Source organism: Theropithecus gelada, chromosome 11 (assembly GCF_003255815.1).
Source record: "Theropithecus gelada isolate Dixy chromosome 11, Tgel_1.0, whole genome shotgun sequence".
Taxonomy (NCBI): domain Eukaryota; kingdom Metazoa; phylum Chordata; class Mammalia; order Primates; family Cercopithecidae; genus Theropithecus; species Theropithecus gelada.
The window spans coordinates 127,255,695-127,273,068 of record NC_037679.1 but is presented as its reverse complement, the minus strand read 5'-3'; the positions used below and the strand labels follow the sequence as shown (position 1 = coordinate 127,273,068).

Sequence of the window (17,374 nt, the reverse complement as noted above, 5' to 3'; positions counted from 1 at the left end):
ATATTGAGGGTCTTACAGGCACAAAAAAAAATGACTGTGAACCCAAGTCAAAAGGGAGAAGGAGTTCAGGGATGCAATAGAAGTGGAAATGAAAGGAAAATACTTAAAATAATTGTATATTTTCCTTTATTCCTATAACATAGTTGTATGTGTAGTAAGTAAAACACAGTATTCTACTGTTTCTTCAAATAAAAAAAGACAGTTTCTTTTTTGAAAACCTCCCAATATGGTATTAGTCTAGACTCTAGACAAGAAAAGAAGCAAAAGGAGAGAAATAGTAAGAGAGAGGAAAAAGAGAAGGAGGAGGAGAAGGAAGAAGAAGAAAGCGGGAAGGAAGAGAGAAAAGAAGTAAAGAAGGATGCAGGTGTGAAAGGATAATAAATCTCAGGGCCCCAAAGTCACTAAGCCAAAGGGAAAGTCAAACTGGGAATCGCATCAAGCGAACCTGCCTCCCATTTTATTCTAAATAAGATAGCTATGAAGATTTAAAAAGCTACATACCGAGAGTTTGGGGATCTACAGCAACCAAAGGCTTTTCCCTGACTTCATATGACTGCGGCAGGCGAGCGAGTGAGTCGTCCCTGAGGAAAAAGAGGCAAGGCTTTTCCGAGATCGTCTCAGCGATGGCGCGTCGGTCGCGGTTCTGGGGGTTCTCCGTTTGCAGGTTCGCAGCCCTCTCAACCAGCTCCAAGCCGGCGGCGAAACCTGAAGTGCACCCTGTGGAAAATGAAGCTGTCGCCCCAGAGTTCACCAATCGGAACCCCCGGAACCTGGAGCTTCTATCTGTAGCCAGGAAAGAGCGGGGCTGGCGGACGGTGTGGCCCTCCCGTGAGTTCTGGCACAGGTTGCGAGTTATAAGGACTCAGCGTCATGTAGAAGCACTTGTGGAGCATCAAAATGGCAAAGTTGTGGTTTCGGCATGCACTCGTGAATGGGCTATTAAAAAGCACCTTTATAGTACCAGAAATGTGGTGGCTTGTGAGAGTATAGGACGAGTACTGGCACAGAGATGCTTAGAGGCGGGAATCAACTTCATGGTCTACCAACCAACCCCATGGGAGGCAGCCTTAGACTCGATGAAACGACTACAAAGTGCCATGACAGAAGGTGGTGTGGTTCTACGGGAACCTCAGAGAATCTATGAATAAATGAATAAATGGAAGCATTAATTGTTTTGAACATGTAAATATAAAACTGTCAGCCACTACAGCCATCAAAAGAGAGCATCTGGAAGAACAGCCAGCTTGGAAGTTTTACAGCAATAATGTTGCAGTGGAATATTATTTGTAGTTAAGGTCATCCTCCTTCCCTTTCTGTTTTTTTTTTTTTTTTTTTTTTTTTTTTTTTTTTTTTTTTTTTTTTTTGAGACGGAGTCTGGCTCTGTCACCCAGGCTGGAGTACAGTGGCCGGATCTCAGCTCACTGCAAGCTCCGCCTCCCGGGTTCCCGCCATTCTCCTGCCTCAGCCTCCCGAGTAGCTGGGACTACAGGCGCCCGCCACCTTGCCCGGCTATCAAGAACTACATTCTGCCCCTGTCTTGGGCTTCAGAAGCATCTAAGAAAAGCAGTCGTCAATTATAATTAACTTTCAAAGGGCAAGTCAGAAGTTGTTTATAAATTACAAAATAAAGGCATGTTATGAACTCTTAAAAAAAAAAAAAAAAAGCTACATACCTCCTCACAATTAACCCATAAGGAAATTCCTTGTGGGCTTCAAGATCTTTACCCTAAAACAGTTCTGCTGAACTTCACCCTGGTAATGTAAATTGATAGCTTATCTTCACAGGTGAGGGACAAAGGACAGAACTCAAAGTCATCCCTCTGCTCACCTGAGACAAATGTGTATCATTGCTTCCTCTGACCTGTTGTTTATGTAAAAATGCGGATTCACTGAGCCAGACTAAGACATAAGTGACTATTACTTTACTCCTTTCTCACATGTAGATTGTGTATTTAGTGAAAGGCTAATCAAAGCCCAAAAGAATACAACCTTTGTTTCTTCTCTACGCATGACCTGGAAGCACCCCCTCCAACCCAGCTTCAAGTTGTCCTGCCTTTTTGGACCAAACCAAAGTACATCTTCACATATTGATTGATGTCTCTTGTCTCCCTACAATGTATAAAACCAAGCTGTGCCACGACCACCTTGGGCACATGTCATCAGAATCCCCTGAGGCTGTGTCACAGACACATCATTAACCTTGGCAAAATAAACTTCGTAAATTGACGGATACCTGTCTCAGACACTTTGGGTTTGCACAGGTGGTAATAGAACTAGGTATAATATGAGAATTTCTATTGCTGTGATGGTCATATATGCCTTGAGACAGCACTGGAATATGATTGTGATTTTTGTGTGTTTATTTACAGAGCACCCTTCACTCTCAACTGTCTCAATTTAGATGAGAAATTATGTTTGACAGATCAATCAGCAGAATAGAATGAGGTCTAACTTTGATATTACAGAAGTACCTTTACAAAGACAGAGTTGGTTTTTATCCATAAGATCTCAAAACTAGAGTTTCCGTAGATGAATTCTTCAGGGAAGATATCTGCTAACTGTTGGCTTCTAATTGTAATTTTATTCATGGCTCTTGAGAAAACTGCATACATTTTAACCTATTCATGTAACTGAGTGTCCCTCACTTTTCTAAGAGGTGGTTTAATTATTATTACTATTATTTGCTTTCTCTTCCATTCTCGTTTTCTGGTTTCCCACTTCCTACTTAGCCCTTTAAAAATGCAAATGTATTCTTTCTCATCTCCCTCACCAGACATGTCCTGCAATGCAACTTCTAACTCTTTGCTCCAAGACAGGTCTCTCCTTGAGAGTCAACTGTCACTTTGCAGACCAAAGCATACCCACGACAGAAGTCTCACCTCCAGGGAGTTACCTTCAAACTTCCACTCTTGCCTCAGGGCTTTCATTCACCAGGAGGGCATGTCAAAAGCATGCCTACTTGGCCACTTTTACAAATTATTTCTTCCATGGAAGGTGTCATCTCAACTGTTCTGTAGATAAGGCACCAAGTTAGTAGAGGGGTCCCCTGCTCTGGCTCAATTTCCCCTTACCTTATAAAAATATCCACTTTCTGCTCCAAAGATGAAGTGCCACTTTTAAAGGCAGGACACTTTGTACCCTTCCTCCAAGTTAACTTCAGAATAAATTCACATTTTTTGTATCAGACCTCTATCTTGTTAATTGGACTTTACATGCAGTGAGCAACTAACTTGCATTTTGGTTACATTCAAACACCAAAAATCTCCAATATGAGATTAAATGAATCAGTTGCTGAGGGGGTTCTAGGCTGGGCCTTTTCTGACCTTTGGAAAACTAGCTGATTTTTTGGATTACAGAGACAATGAACAACAAGGTTTTGATACAGACAGGAGACAGGGAAATACTGAATAGAAGAGGGTGGTTCCCCAGCAAAGGCCCCACCCTCAAGCCTGGAAACCCACACCCCTAAATGGGAATAGGCATTCCTGTATTTGCACCCAAATGTTGCCTTTTGGCCCACCACACTCCCATATCCTGTACCCATATAAACCCCAAACCCCAGGCTCTATGAGCAGAAGAGCAGAGGAGCAGAACAGTGGTGTGGCACAGGAGAGAGGAGAAGGAGTGTCTGAACATCAAGAGGAGTTCGGCTGGGGATGGTCAGAAAGGAGATGGGCCACCGGATGACCGAACTCCAGGGGAAGATCATCTTTCCACTCCATCCCCTTTCCAGCTCCCCGTCCTTCCCGCTGAAAGTCACCTCCATCTGGCAATAAAATCCCTGCATTTATCATCCTTTAATTTGTCTGTGTGACCTGATTCTTCCTGGACACTGGACAAGGACCTAGGTACCAAGAAGGCACTGAGCTGGTTAACACTTAAGCCATCTGCAGAAGGCAGAGTGAAAAAAGCACTGTAACACATGTAGTGGGGTTTCCAGAGTCACAGACACCCACCCTTAGAGGTAACTGTGGGGCTGGAGCCCACAGTCTCTTGCCCTTGCTCCTGCACATGCCCATCTAAGTGCTCCTCCTCCTGTAAGAGGTTTGAGCACATAGCGGCCAAACAGGTGAGACACACCTGACATCCTGTGAGGGGGGTCAGGGAACTCTCCCATTTCAGTCCCAATCTTTCCAACTTCAAGGGCTAATTTTGATCATTCCAATGATGTAAAATTATTATCTTCACAGAATAATCGAACAAATCAATGCTCAATTCTGAAGTGAAATTAAGACAGCCTTGATTGAGTCACTCTGGAAGGTGAGTGCTGTAGACCTAGTCTGTTGAAAGCACATATTTCAAATGTCTTTAAAAAGCATACTTTATACATGTGAGCTTATTTTATGTAACAAGTGGGAAATTTTTTAAATCTTTCTAGAACTCAACATTGGTCCTTTTTAGGAATGACGGTCAAAGAATAGGAAACATGTAATTTTTAAAACTTCCTTCACTCTCCTTTACCTTTTTCTGATAAGTTTTCTGCCTCAGATATCAGCTGTATGCAATCAATTAAATGAATAAACAGTTCTCTTTGAGAATTCAAAAAGCTCAGTCATTTGACTGATTGAAATGCCTGGCTTAGCTTCCTAGGGGTTCTTTTCTCTTGTATGTAAATTTAAGTTGATCACTGCCAAAATTTGCATATAAAGAATCTGTGGTTTTTAAATATATATAGTCTTTAAGGCTTCTTTTTCTCATTTTTTAAAAAGCCCCCAAGGAAGGAGGAAATGGTGAATTACTAATCAATAGGCATAAGGTTTCAGATAAACAAGATGAATAAACTCCAGCAATCTGCTGTCTAACATTGTACTGATAGTTAACAATATGTATTGTATGTTTTAAAATGTGTTAATATGGTAGATCTCACATTAAGTGTTCTTATCACAATAAATATGCATTTAAAAAAAAAAAAAAAAAAAAGCCCAAGGAGGTAGGTGTGTGACCCTCTCAGAGAAAATACAATCTGAAAATGACTAGGTATCAAGTGACAAGTATGCATTCTACTATACGGTACTGTTCCTGTGAAATCTCTAATGAAGTTTGAAGCAGCCCTTTAAAGTTTTTCATGTCTTCTAGTTTAATTCACAGTTTCCTTAATCTGCAAAATAAGTTGCTGTGATAAAACAAGTCCTATTCAAAAGTGAATGTTTTGAAAATAAAATTACCCAGAGGAGGTAACGCTCAAATTCAACACATAGTTTTTAAAGACTCATTATGTACCAAGCAGTGTTAGGTACTGTGAGGAACATAAAAATAAAGACGACATAGTTTAGTCCTCCTAGAACTCATAATCTAGTGGAGGAGGAAAAAGCCATAAATAAGCCCATGCAAGACAGCCTGAACATGAGACATAACAATGTAGAATGGAGGAGTTGTGTGAAAACAAAATCAAGTCCCACCCTGAACAAGCTGACAATTTCCTAGCAGAGACAAATCTTCTACCAATGCTAACATCAAGCAGAATGTCTTAAGAGGCTTATTAAAAGTGTACACAATGCAATTGTGTCAGATACAAACATTTGTAAAGTGTCTACTATTTGCCAATCTCTATGCATAACACTGGCATATTCACTGGCTCATTTAAAGAAAGGTGATACTAATTCTGAGAGGACCTTGAGGAAGTTCTGATGGATATCTAGAAAAGTGGTACAAATTGAACAAAAGCAAGAGCTTATAATTTTGCTCCCCTGGCTGGTTTGTCAGAGACCTCCATTTGTTCTCCAGCACCTGTACATTTTTTCTTAATACAGTTATACAAGTTATGCTGGCAACAGCCATCACCAAGTACACTATTGACTCTCTCAACCTGTCAACCTGGAAAAAATGAGACACGTCATTAAAGATTACTAATAGGGATACCCTAGCAAAAATTTAGTGATCTGAAAGTTCTAAAAATTTAAGGATTTTATGTTTTCTTTTGCATAAGGGAAGTTTTATGGCAAATGTCTTAACATTTGGCTGTAATTGGTCAGACTTGTTTTTTCTTTAGTTCTTTAGGCAATATAAAACAATAATGGCTCATGCCTGTAATCCCAGCACTTTGGGAGGCTGAGACGAGAGGATCACGAGGTCAGGAGTACAAGACCAGCCTGGGCAACATAGTGAAACCACGTCTCTATTAAAAATACAAAAAAAAAAAAATTAGCCAGGCAAGGTGGCACATGCCTGTAATCCCAGCTGCTCAGGAGGCTGAGGCAGGAGAATCACTTAGGAGGCTGAGGCAGGAGAATCACTTGAACCCAAGAGGTGGAGTTTGCAGTGAGCTGAGATCGCACCATACCACTCCAGCCTGGCAACAGAGCAAGACTCCATCTCAAAAAAAAGCAAAAAAAAAAAAAAAAAAAAAAAAAAAAAAACAATGAAAAATATATACCTCAGTAACTAAGAATAGGAAGGGCAAAGAGCCAAAAGGGGCTATATTTTAGAAATTCCTGACTCATACTGTTGTAGTATTAGTGTTCCATCAGCAAAGTTTAGTTGTGAAGAGAATACAATACTCAAATTCGAATGTATTATACAGATCCTTGAATATTTTGTCTATAATTGTGTCAGTCTTTAATTTTTTTTTACTTCAAAAAAACATAAATGTTACTGTGGTGGGAAAATAGGCCCTAAAATTAAATTGTGCAATCTTTACTTAATCATGGTACAGTACACATTGTTCTAACAGCTGCCAGAAATCAAAGCTGGTTGTGTGTAAATGGCAATAGCATAATCATGATGCAACTCAAAGTTGATCTTGTCCATTGAAAATTGATGTCATGCACCACATGTAGTGTACAATTCCTACAAATTGCCAGGAATGACTTTGACAGGCTAGCATCCAATTTTCTTTGGGAAAACTTGTCCGTAGTCCTTTCAATCTTGCAAACTACCTAAGGATCTTAATGTATATTAAATGTATCTAAAGTTGACTGTGATAACGGCAATGGTCTTCAACTGCACCCTGATGATTTGTAGCTTCTTGTTTTTCATGTAATATCAGAGTGACCTGTGTACTAAACTTAATGGCTGCCTGATTGCTTATACTTCAGGAGTTTTTTTTTTAAGTTTACCAGCTCTGCAGATGATTTCTATAAAGAAGAAAATTACAAATGCCATCAATTAGTTATTATGACTTCTACTGAAGATACATTAATTTAGTTGTATTAAGTTTAGAAGTATTCCTCCGATTCCTTAGTCTATTAGCACTTTGAGTTTATCTATCTAAAATGACAATATTATTCTTTTCATCTGCTAGTTAAATATTTTTAAAGAAACACTGCTCCAACTGTCAAAGATTTATTTTCTCAAATTTGTTAACCCCAAATTGTTACCATATAATTAACTATAATCACAGCTAATGTTGCCTTATTCAATGTTCTTAAACATATTTAAACTTCTCCAATCTGCATTTTGGTGTTTCAAAAACAATTTTTGTTCTTCCTGGCATTAATTCATTAACATTTACCTGACAAAATATATATAATATATAATTTTGGGATGACATATATATATATTTGGGATGAAAATATATAATTTTGGGATGACATAAGAGTACTATAGAAAATATTGACTTATGTTGTGAAATGTATTTACACAAAAATTTTCAAATTCTTTTTTTTTTTTTTTTTTTTTTTTATTTTTTTTATTTTTTTTTTTTTTTGAGACGGAGTCTTGCTCTGTAGCCCCGGGCTGGAGTGCAGTGGCCGGATCTCAGCTCACTGCAAGCTCCACCTACCGGGTTTACGCCATTCTCCTGGCTCAGCCTCCGGAGTAGCTGGGACTACAGGCGCCCGCCACCTCGCCCGGCTAGTTTTTTGTATTTTTAGTAGAGACGGGGTTTCACCATGCTAGCCAGGATGGTCTCGATCTCCTGACCTCGTGATCCGCCCGTCTCGGCCTCCCAAAGTGCTGGGATTACAGGCTTGAGCCACCGCGCCCGGCCTCAAATTCTTAATACATCCTTTTCGTATAGACTTCTATACAGATTTAGCATACAATGTTTGTTGAAAGTTGAATTAGTCATGATACGCTAGCCTATACTTTGGTAAAAAGAAAAATACAAGAAATCTGAAATTTTAGTAATTTAATCCAGTAAGGATTTATTTCTTGCTCACATCAAGTCCAGTGCAAGTTGGGCACCCCTCCTTCATCTCATAGGTACCTCGGTAACGTATGATTTCCAAAGTCCCCACTTCAGAAGAAGAGAGACGAGAAGAATTGTTGCATGAGTTGTTTTTAAGGGACAGGCCTAGGTGTGATTTACCCTGGCAAGTGGCCATAATGTGCAAGGGAGCTTGGGAAACTGCCATGTGCCTGGAAGGAGGAAAGTGAAATGGAATTTGGTAAACACATAGCATTGTCCCTGCCACACAAAGTCTTCAAGAAAAATACTTGCAGGACCGAAGAAAACAGGATGCATTTTTTTAAAGCAGTTAAAAATCAGAGTTAGTTTCATGCTAGTGTAAAATGACATTTTGAGTCACAGAGACCATGAACCTCAACATGGAAGTATTACTTAAAAATTAACCTTCTAATTTTAAAACAAATCCAACACTCTTTATGCCTTTTTATCAAAGGTACAGATGACTGTTTAAAATATGGCACTAACCTAAATATTTCCTACACTTCTTCCAATGAGGAGGGTCATATGATTTCCCTTTCAGACTCTTTTTAGATCATCTTGTTTCTTATGTGAATTATATCACACCCACCATGCCTCTGCTGCCATCAGAGACAAATGTAGCCTCCCCTTTGGAGCCTCTTCTTACAGATCAGGTATTCATTCTGATTATTCACCATCTGTGCTGTTTTCATTAATAAATAGTTTGAATATTACCATTTCAGTATTTACACATTGTCTTGCACCCATGTGCATACAGGCACACATCTGCACAGTTATTCATGCACACACACAATGGTCACCATCAATTTATTTTCTGCTGCCTTGCTTTATTCTCTTCCTGTGCATTTTTTATTATGCATTTATTTGCTTTTTGTTTTGTATACTGTTAGGTCCCTTTCTACTAGGACAGGATCTGGCAGCTAGGTTCTGCTTAATTAATAATTCATACATAACGGAGTAAATGAAAATGTTTTATGTTTCAGTGTTAGTGAGGGTATGTATCTCTCTGTGCTCCCCTTTCATCACATGAAAGAAAACAAGGTAAGAATCTTTGACTTCTCAGTTGATTTTGGAAATTGTGCAATGTACCAAGAAAAACTATGGCATTTATTTTTTGAAAAAATCTTAATTTATTTAATGTGACCCCAGGGTTTTTTTAAGAAGAAAAACTAAGGTTTGGAGAGTCGAAGCAGCTTGCCTATAGCTGGTGTTACTCATGTTGCACACTCACAAGCATATTGTTACCTAGATCTGTGTGAGAAGAAATCTCCTTTTTTTTCATTTTACTTTCCATAACTGATTTTATCTTTCTCACGAGTGCTAACCCTTTGAAAGGCAGGTGAGAAAGTGGAAGGTAATAGTGTATAGATTCAGTTTTAAAAGTTTTGTAGGGAACTCAATCTCATTTGGGTAAATGCTTGTTTTCAGACTTTTTCCTTCTTCTTCTGATCCCCAAAATGGCATCTGGATGCATGTAAGAGCTTAAGAAATGTGTTGGTGATGGAAGAAGGGATGTCAGAGAAATGCTTTCTCTCTGGTATTTTCCGGGTTCTGGGATAGGTTTGGTCCATGACTGATGTTTACTGACATGCAACTGCTCATCTGGGCTTTCAGAGAATTTCCATGTGCCTGACACTAAAGTCTGCGACACTGGCCCTTGATTTCTAATCACAAAGTTCCCGTATACCATGCTGGGTTTCTTCCCAACTCTAATTCCCCCTGGGTACATTGATCTTGGCACTTCACTGGCCACAGATCAGAGCCTGAAGGAATTTGTGGACCCTTCTTCCCAGTCACCTGCAAGCACCAGTGTTGTGACATCTTTACCCAGCCACCTCTAATCACCAATGATGGAAATGACACAAAGCCCAATGCAAGGATCTTCTTAGAAGCCTATTACCTTTCCAGATTCTGAATCAGTAAGAAAGCTACTAGCACCAAATGTATTGAGTCTCTTCAAACCCATGTGAATGTTTGTATAGCACCATTTCACAAAGAGCCACCAAGCGTGTGTATTGTGTAGAAGGGGAAGAGCCACTAGTGTGTGAGGGTTGGAGAGGACACTGGAGTCCAACATCTCTCTGACTTCTGCCTCTTCCTTTTCTTCATACATTTCATTGGGTTGGATCAATCTGGCATTACAATTTCTGCAATATTTGACAAGAATTCTTCTTACAGTGTATCTAATTCAATGTAATTCCTGGTTTAATCTGGTACAGATTACATTTAGTGTGCCATTTTGCTCTCAAAAGTGTCCCAATTCAGATGCTAAATTATACGGTCATTTTACTTAAAAAAAAAAAAATCTGTTTCCAGATCTCTAAATTTGCTTCGACATGCAAAAAAGGCTTAAAGAAATTTAGAAATCTAGAAATCATTTTCTCCATGGACAAAGACTGACTTTCAAGAAAATTAATCAATCCTAAGGCTGGACAAAAGAGAGATCAATGTGAGCTAGAATATATTATCTGGGAGTAATAATATCTTGATGTGCTAAGGTGTTTTATTTTAACTAGTAGAGTTTTCTTTGAAATAAATGTCTTTAGGATTTCTAGGGACAAGTGAGACAGGAAAAAGAAAAAGACCACTCCAAGGACTAATCAAGTTCAAATTACAACAGCTACAAGGCATGAAAAGTAGAAACATGGTTCAACCCCTAGACAATTATAGGAAGAAGAGTAGTCCAAAAAATGGGTTGGTGGTGCAGGGAAAGTCTCCTTTTCACCTCCCAACCTCCAAACATACTTCTAGATCAACCACAAGCCTGAGAATATGACATTGGCCCAGGTAACAAGTGAAACAGACAAAAAGGTGGTTTTGTCCTGACAGTGCCATGGAGCATTCAGGTGTCCAGTCTCCTTTTCAATAGGACAGAGACCAACCACCTTGCTCTGGTTTCAGAGGATATACAACATCAGATTCAGGAAGTTGGAGATGTTAGAAGGAGTTTGACAAAGCTAAATTCAGAAGAGAAGCTGAAAATATTGGGGGAAAGTTTATGCTTAAAGAAGTTACAATTGTTCCCCTTTGGTCAAATTCATTAAATGTAGTCAGAATACATAGTCACTGGTTCAGTTCACACACATGCTTATCATCAATGATCAATGATGACTCTGAAACTAAACATGAAAAAGTATGAAATACTGCCTTTCCCAAAAAGAGGAAAAAGAAAAGTCAGCCTGTGTTTAGTTACTTTAAACTCAAGACCTTTAGAATTTAAGATCATCTGTTATGAAGTAAGAAAGCTTATATCTTTTAATTATTTTGCTGACCCATTGCTAAAATAAGGCATCGTACATACGTATTCAAATGGAGTCAGTCACATGCTGCCAAAACAAAGTAAAGAATGGTATGTCACTCAGACAACTACAAAAACTTTAAAAGAAAACTAAGTTTTATCAAAGGCAGTCTTTTAAGATAAGACTGATTTTATTCCCACTTTTCTACAAGATCTATTTTATCTTCCCAATATTTTATATAAATTAGTCACAAACTTTCTCAAATATTATTAAAAGCTAGAATTTATTGAGCCTTACTGTAGACCAAGCACTAGGTAAAGTATTTCTTGGGACATTGTGGAAGGTGCTATTAGTGTATCTGTATTAGTCAGAGTTCTCCAGAGAAATAGAACCAATAGGATGTTAAAAAATATATATGAAAACATATTCCCATAGAATGCCAAGACCTCTCACACAGATAAGGTGTCCCATAGATAAGTCTATATATGGACAGATATTTATTTTTCAAAACTGACTTATGCAATAACAGAGGTTGGCAAGGTCAAAATCTACAGGGTGTGCTGGCAGACTAGAGACCCTGGGAGAGCCAGTGCTGCAGTTCCAGTCCAAAGGAAGTCTGCTGCAGAATTCCCTCTTGCTCAAGGGAGGTCACTCTTGGTTCTATTGAGGACTTCAAGTGATTGGATGAGGCCCACCCATGTTATAGGGCAATCTCTACTCAAAGTCCACTGAGGTAAATGTGTATATCAATCAAAAACAACCAAAAGAATGTTTAGACAGATATTTGGGCACCATGGCCCAATCAAGTTGACACATAAAATTAACCATCACAAGGCTCCTTTATTTGTCAGATAAGAAGACAGAGGCATAGGGAAATTACTCACATGAGGTCACAAGCTAGTAAGTTACAGGGCCAGAACTCCAACAAAGTTTATTTGTTTGGAAATTTAGCACACTAAACCACCATGCTTTGCAACAGGGCAACTGAGAGTTTGATAAGTTAATTGGGAAAGTTGGATCTTTCCAGACAAATGAAATAGTATGCATTAAGGCTCAGAGTATTAAAAATGCCTGGCTTGTCAAGGGAATACGGTAAAGTCCAGCATCATAATAATGAATTTACTATTTAGTTTGTTATATATTTTTTAACTGGTGACTCTATATTGACCTGGTTTCTAATGATTTACATGTTTCTTAAATGATACACCTAGAATATCAGGAAACTGAGACCTGAAACCCACAGATATTCTTGGTCACCCACAGATTTCCTTTCTCATCCTTATGCATTGTTGTTACATCCTTAGCTCAAGTTGAGGGATGGTTTTAGAGCTTGCTGTGCGGAACAGACAATTCTGTTGACTCTTAGGTTGTCCTTAAGTGTGTCTCTGAAGTGAATATTCCCGAAAAGAGTTTACTTTCATTTCTTAAGGCAAGAAAATATTTTGCTTTTCCTGAAATACTAGTATTTTCCTTTTGCACAGACAATGCAAATAATTCTATTGTAATAATTCTTTTTTTTGTTTGTTTGTTTGTTTTTGACAGAGTCTCACTCTGTCACCCAGGCTGAAGTGCAGTGGCATATCCTCAGCTCACTGCAACCTCTGCCTCCCAGGTTCAAGTGATTCTCCTGCTTCAGCCTCCCAAGTAGCTGGGATTATAGGCACATGCCACTACACCAGGCTGATGTTTATATTTTTAGTAGAGACAGGGTTTCACCATGGTGGCCAGCCTGGTCTTGAACTCCTGGCCTCAGGTGATCCACCTGCCTCAGCCTCCCAAAGTGTTGGGATTACAGGCATGAGCCACCGCTCCCAGCCTTGTAATAATTGTTCTTATTTCCCCTCACCCCTGCTCTCTTATCTTTGTTACTCAATTTTAATTTTGTTTTAGTTTTATACACTTCTATCTTTATTGATATTAAGAACCACTTCACATTCTTTATGCTGCAAAACAGGGAATAGAAGAATAAATGTGTGAGCGAATAAATCAGTGAGCAACTCAATAAACAAAAAAACAACTGGCAAAGAAATAAATAGCTTTCCATGACTTAGCTCTTGCCAGAAAAAAAAAAGCAGGGAAATTTCAACCCCAAATTCTACCCTGCTGGTTCAAGGGATGATAGGTTTCACATGAGTTCATGAAGACCTATGATTGCTTTTTGTCAAATGTCTTGAGAGGCTATTTTTCTCATTAACCCTGACTTATAAATAATTCAATTGATGTCTTGACTCCTAGTTGTAGGTTCTGCTTTAGTCACATCTCTTACATTACCAATGCCCTAGGTTCCATGTGCAAATAAAATTTCAATAGCCCTATTTTGACATTATTTGTAAATATCTCAGTGTACTTATAGCTTAGGTCCTAGTTACAAGATCTCTTTCTCTCTCTCTCTCCTCCCCTCCCCCAACAAAATCTCCATGTTGTGTGTATCAGTGGTACATTCCTTTTTATTGCTGAGGAGTATGTTACTGTATGAATCTACCACAGGTTTTAATCATTCACCAGTTGAAGGACATTTTGTTTCTAGTTTTTGACAATTATGAATAGTGTTGACATAAATTCTCACATACAGGTTTTTGCATGAATATAAGATTTTATTTCAGGGGAACCAATAAATACCTAGTAGTAGGATTGCGAAGCTATAAGAGAAGTAAATGTTTTTAGTAAGAAGTCACCAAACTGGTTTTTATATTGGCTGTACCTTTTTCCATTTTCAGCAGTAATATAAGAAAGCGCTCGCTACTGGCAGTTTTACTGTTTTTTAACCTTTAGCCATTTTGGTAGGAGTGCAGTGGCAGCTCATTGTGGTCTTAATTTGCATTTCTCTGATGGCTGATAATATTAACATCTTTTCATGTTCTTATTTATTACCTACCCATTAATGTAAATCTGTAAAGAGAGCTAAAGATAGTTACCTTAAAGTGTATAAATAACATTTTTATATCATTAGAGTTGTGGTAGAGCCAAGACATGAGTGATAAGAAACCAGTCTAAAGCATTCTGCTATGTTCTGAAAGACACTGGCATGAATCTTAATTGATGGAGTCTATTAAAATCTCCTTTGGGGGAGGGACTATAGGATTTATTCCTGAGTATGTGGTAATATAGCTACCTCAGTTAAATTGAGCTGAATGGGTCAAATTAAGGTAATTCAAGCCCCTACAACTCTTCTGCCCCTTTGAGATAAGAATTTCTTGATGCTACAACCTCTTGAGATTATCCATCTCTTTTCGAAAAACGGAGAAACATATGAAAATAAATGTTTTGGTCTATATTAACTGTCACTCCTTAGATCATTGAATTTTCCTTTATGATTTTAGTTCTCCCACTAACATTAAAAAATAGATACAAGTGGCCATAAAATTTAGTATGTATATTTAAATATCTATATTATATAAGATGTTTAAGTATATATTTATATTTTATATTATTTATATAATTATTATATTTATATTATATATTTGTATATTAAATATATATTTATCTATATTTTATATAAATATATAAACATACATAATATTTAAATATATTTTAAAAGGTATATTATATGTTTATTTATTATATATACATATTATATTTTATATATTAAATATACATATTTTATATATACATATTTAAATGTTGTATAATATGTATATATTAAATATAAATAGCTTATAGTAAAGGACATTTGCAGGAGATGAGCTATATAAACCAAGCATCCTTTTCAGATAACAAAAGCTGCTAACATCTTGCTATGGCTTGAATATTTGTTCCCTTCAACACTCAAGTTGAAACTTAATCCCCCGTGTGAAGGTACTGAGAGGTGAACCTTTCAGAGGGGATTGGGTCATGAGGGCTCTTCATGGATTCATGGATTAATAGATTAATGGGTTATTGGGTTTATAGGTTATCACAAGATTGGGACTGGTGGCTTTATCAGAAGAGGAAGAGAAACCTGAGTTAGCACACTCAGTCCTCTCACTGTATGATGCCCTGCTCCGCCTCCAGACTGCGGAGTCCCCACCAGCAAGAAGACTCTCTCCAGATGTGGCCCCACGACCTTGAACTTCTCAGCTTCCATAACTGTAAGAAAAAAATTCCTTTTGTTTATAAATTACCCAGTTTCAAGTATTCTTTCATAAGCAACAGAAAATGAACTGAGACACATCTGTATTGAAATTTTCTTTTTTACAACATTTGTTGAGCTCTGAATCCACAAAGATATTAATATGAAAGCAAGAGAATCAGTTAACCTGCTGGTAAAGGTGGCTGCTTTGAGAACCCAAAACTGTCAACTGAAATTTAGTCTTCAGGTTCCTATCCATGCACCATCGAGGTGCATGAGAATGAAGAGGGAGGTTACACAAACATGCAAATCTTCACTCTCTCTAAAGCAGCATTCATTACATCATTAATTTATTGAGTTGTGTTTACATTTTTATTCACTTCAGACACAAAGGGCTAAGACTTCAAACTATGCAAAGTGAGTAAGCTCTAGTGCCGCTATTGCCAGTGAATAATAGCTTATGGCTGATCATCTAACTATTGTATGTCAGATATGCTAATTGTTTCCTTGAGTTTCTCGTACAAAATGTGCTCTTTTTAGTCAACCATTTTTTAGTCAAATACAGCATGTGCATGTGTTCTCTCTCTCTCTTTGCTTTTGGCAGCTTAATTGCAACACTGTCAAAAAGATCACAGCAAAAAATCTATTCATTTCTCATCATTCTCATTCAAATCTGCCTCACAGTAGTGTGTTTAAATTTGTTAAACAGAAGAAGATTCTGTAAAATATATATTTTTATAATATAAATGAACAATCTGTGTAACATTTATTTTTATTAAAGTGAAAAACAAGAGCACTTATGGATAGAGTAGAGCATTTAAATTCTCATAAATACTGAGATAATTTAATGATTAACAAAATACCCATTGTTACTCAATGGTAATGTATGCCCTCTCCCATGGGTTCTGAATAAGTATATATATTTTTCATTTACCTCTCAAAAATATTTTTCTGTTAAATATAACTTCTGACAGAAATCTAAACAGCTTATTTAAATTGTAGTTATATTTTGTATTCTGTAGTTATAAAACACATTAAACATCAGATAACTTCCAGTCACACAGCGATTCCTTAGACTTCTCTTCACTTGTAATTATTTTATTGTCTCTGCACTTCAAACAGGTCACCAGAAAGAAGTGACAATGCCCAAGTGAAGTTGAACAGTATTCAAGTCTGTGGAAAGAGTATAATAGCAAAAATGAAGGATTATATATCTAAGATTTAGGTGGTCTCCCTAAATCTATCCAAGGCAGTGAGTGGTTAAGGATATGCAACAGTCTTTCATTTCCTATATCAAGATCTTATTTGGCAGACAATACCACTGATAGAACATGTCACCTCAGACCATTTTAGTCAGCTTTGAAATAGGGTCAAAGTGGCACCAATACTATCTATCAATGAGATTGATAGTGAAGCAGCCTCGTTGTCTGGGGTAAACACCTGAGGTTCTTTGTCTGGTGCCAAGAAAATTAAGGACATGGACACAAACTAACTCCTAAGATGGAGTTAGTTTAGGAGCGGAGGTTTAATAGGCAAAAGGAAGAGAAAGGAGTTAAGAGCAGAGGCTTAATAGGAAAAAGAAAGATAAAGGAAAACAGCTCTCTCTCTCTCGTGAGAGAAAGGGGCACCCGAATGGGAATTCTGGCCCACAGTGGAGTGCACCAGATTTTATAGACAGGCTTGAGGAGGCAGTGTCTGATTTACATAGAGCCCACAGATTGGTTCAGCTAGGTGTGACGTTTACATAGCCCGTGGGGAAGGCTGGCCACCCCACTATGCAAATGGGCACCCCATTATGCAAATAGGCTTTCCACTTGGCCAGCATTATGCTGTCTGCTCCTTACTGTACACATGGCTGGCCAAGAGAAGGGAACATGGAGCTGCCATTTTGAACATGAGTAGTCCCAGGTAGCCTTTCCTATTGGCACAGCTGGGGCATTCACTCATGCAAGCTCCCAGCTTGCTTGCCTGTGTCTGCAG

General features: G+C 38.0%; 1 protein-coding gene across 2 annotated transcripts; it reads left to right on the top strand.

The window, feature by feature from the left end:
* Window positions 1-508: 508 nt before the first annotated feature.
* On the top strand, window positions 509-1,319 carry LOC112634868 (39S ribosomal protein L18, mitochondrial-like). 2 transcript variants are annotated; one of them, XM_025402739.1, is made up of 2 exons: window positions 519-927; window positions 1,077-1,305. In XM_025402739.1, exons 1-2 carry the CDS (start codon window positions 624-626, stop codon window positions 1,142-1,144), a joined length of 372 nt encoding a protein of 123 aa, XP_025258524.1. In that variant the 5' UTR covers window positions 519-623; the 3' UTR covers window positions 1,145-1,305. The 2 variants fall into 2 exon arrangements, with proteins under 2 accessions (XP_025258523.1, XP_025258524.1); XM_025402738.1 differs by having other exon boundaries at window positions 509-1,319.
* The last annotated feature ends 16,055 nt before the right edge of the window (window positions 1,320-17,374 follow it).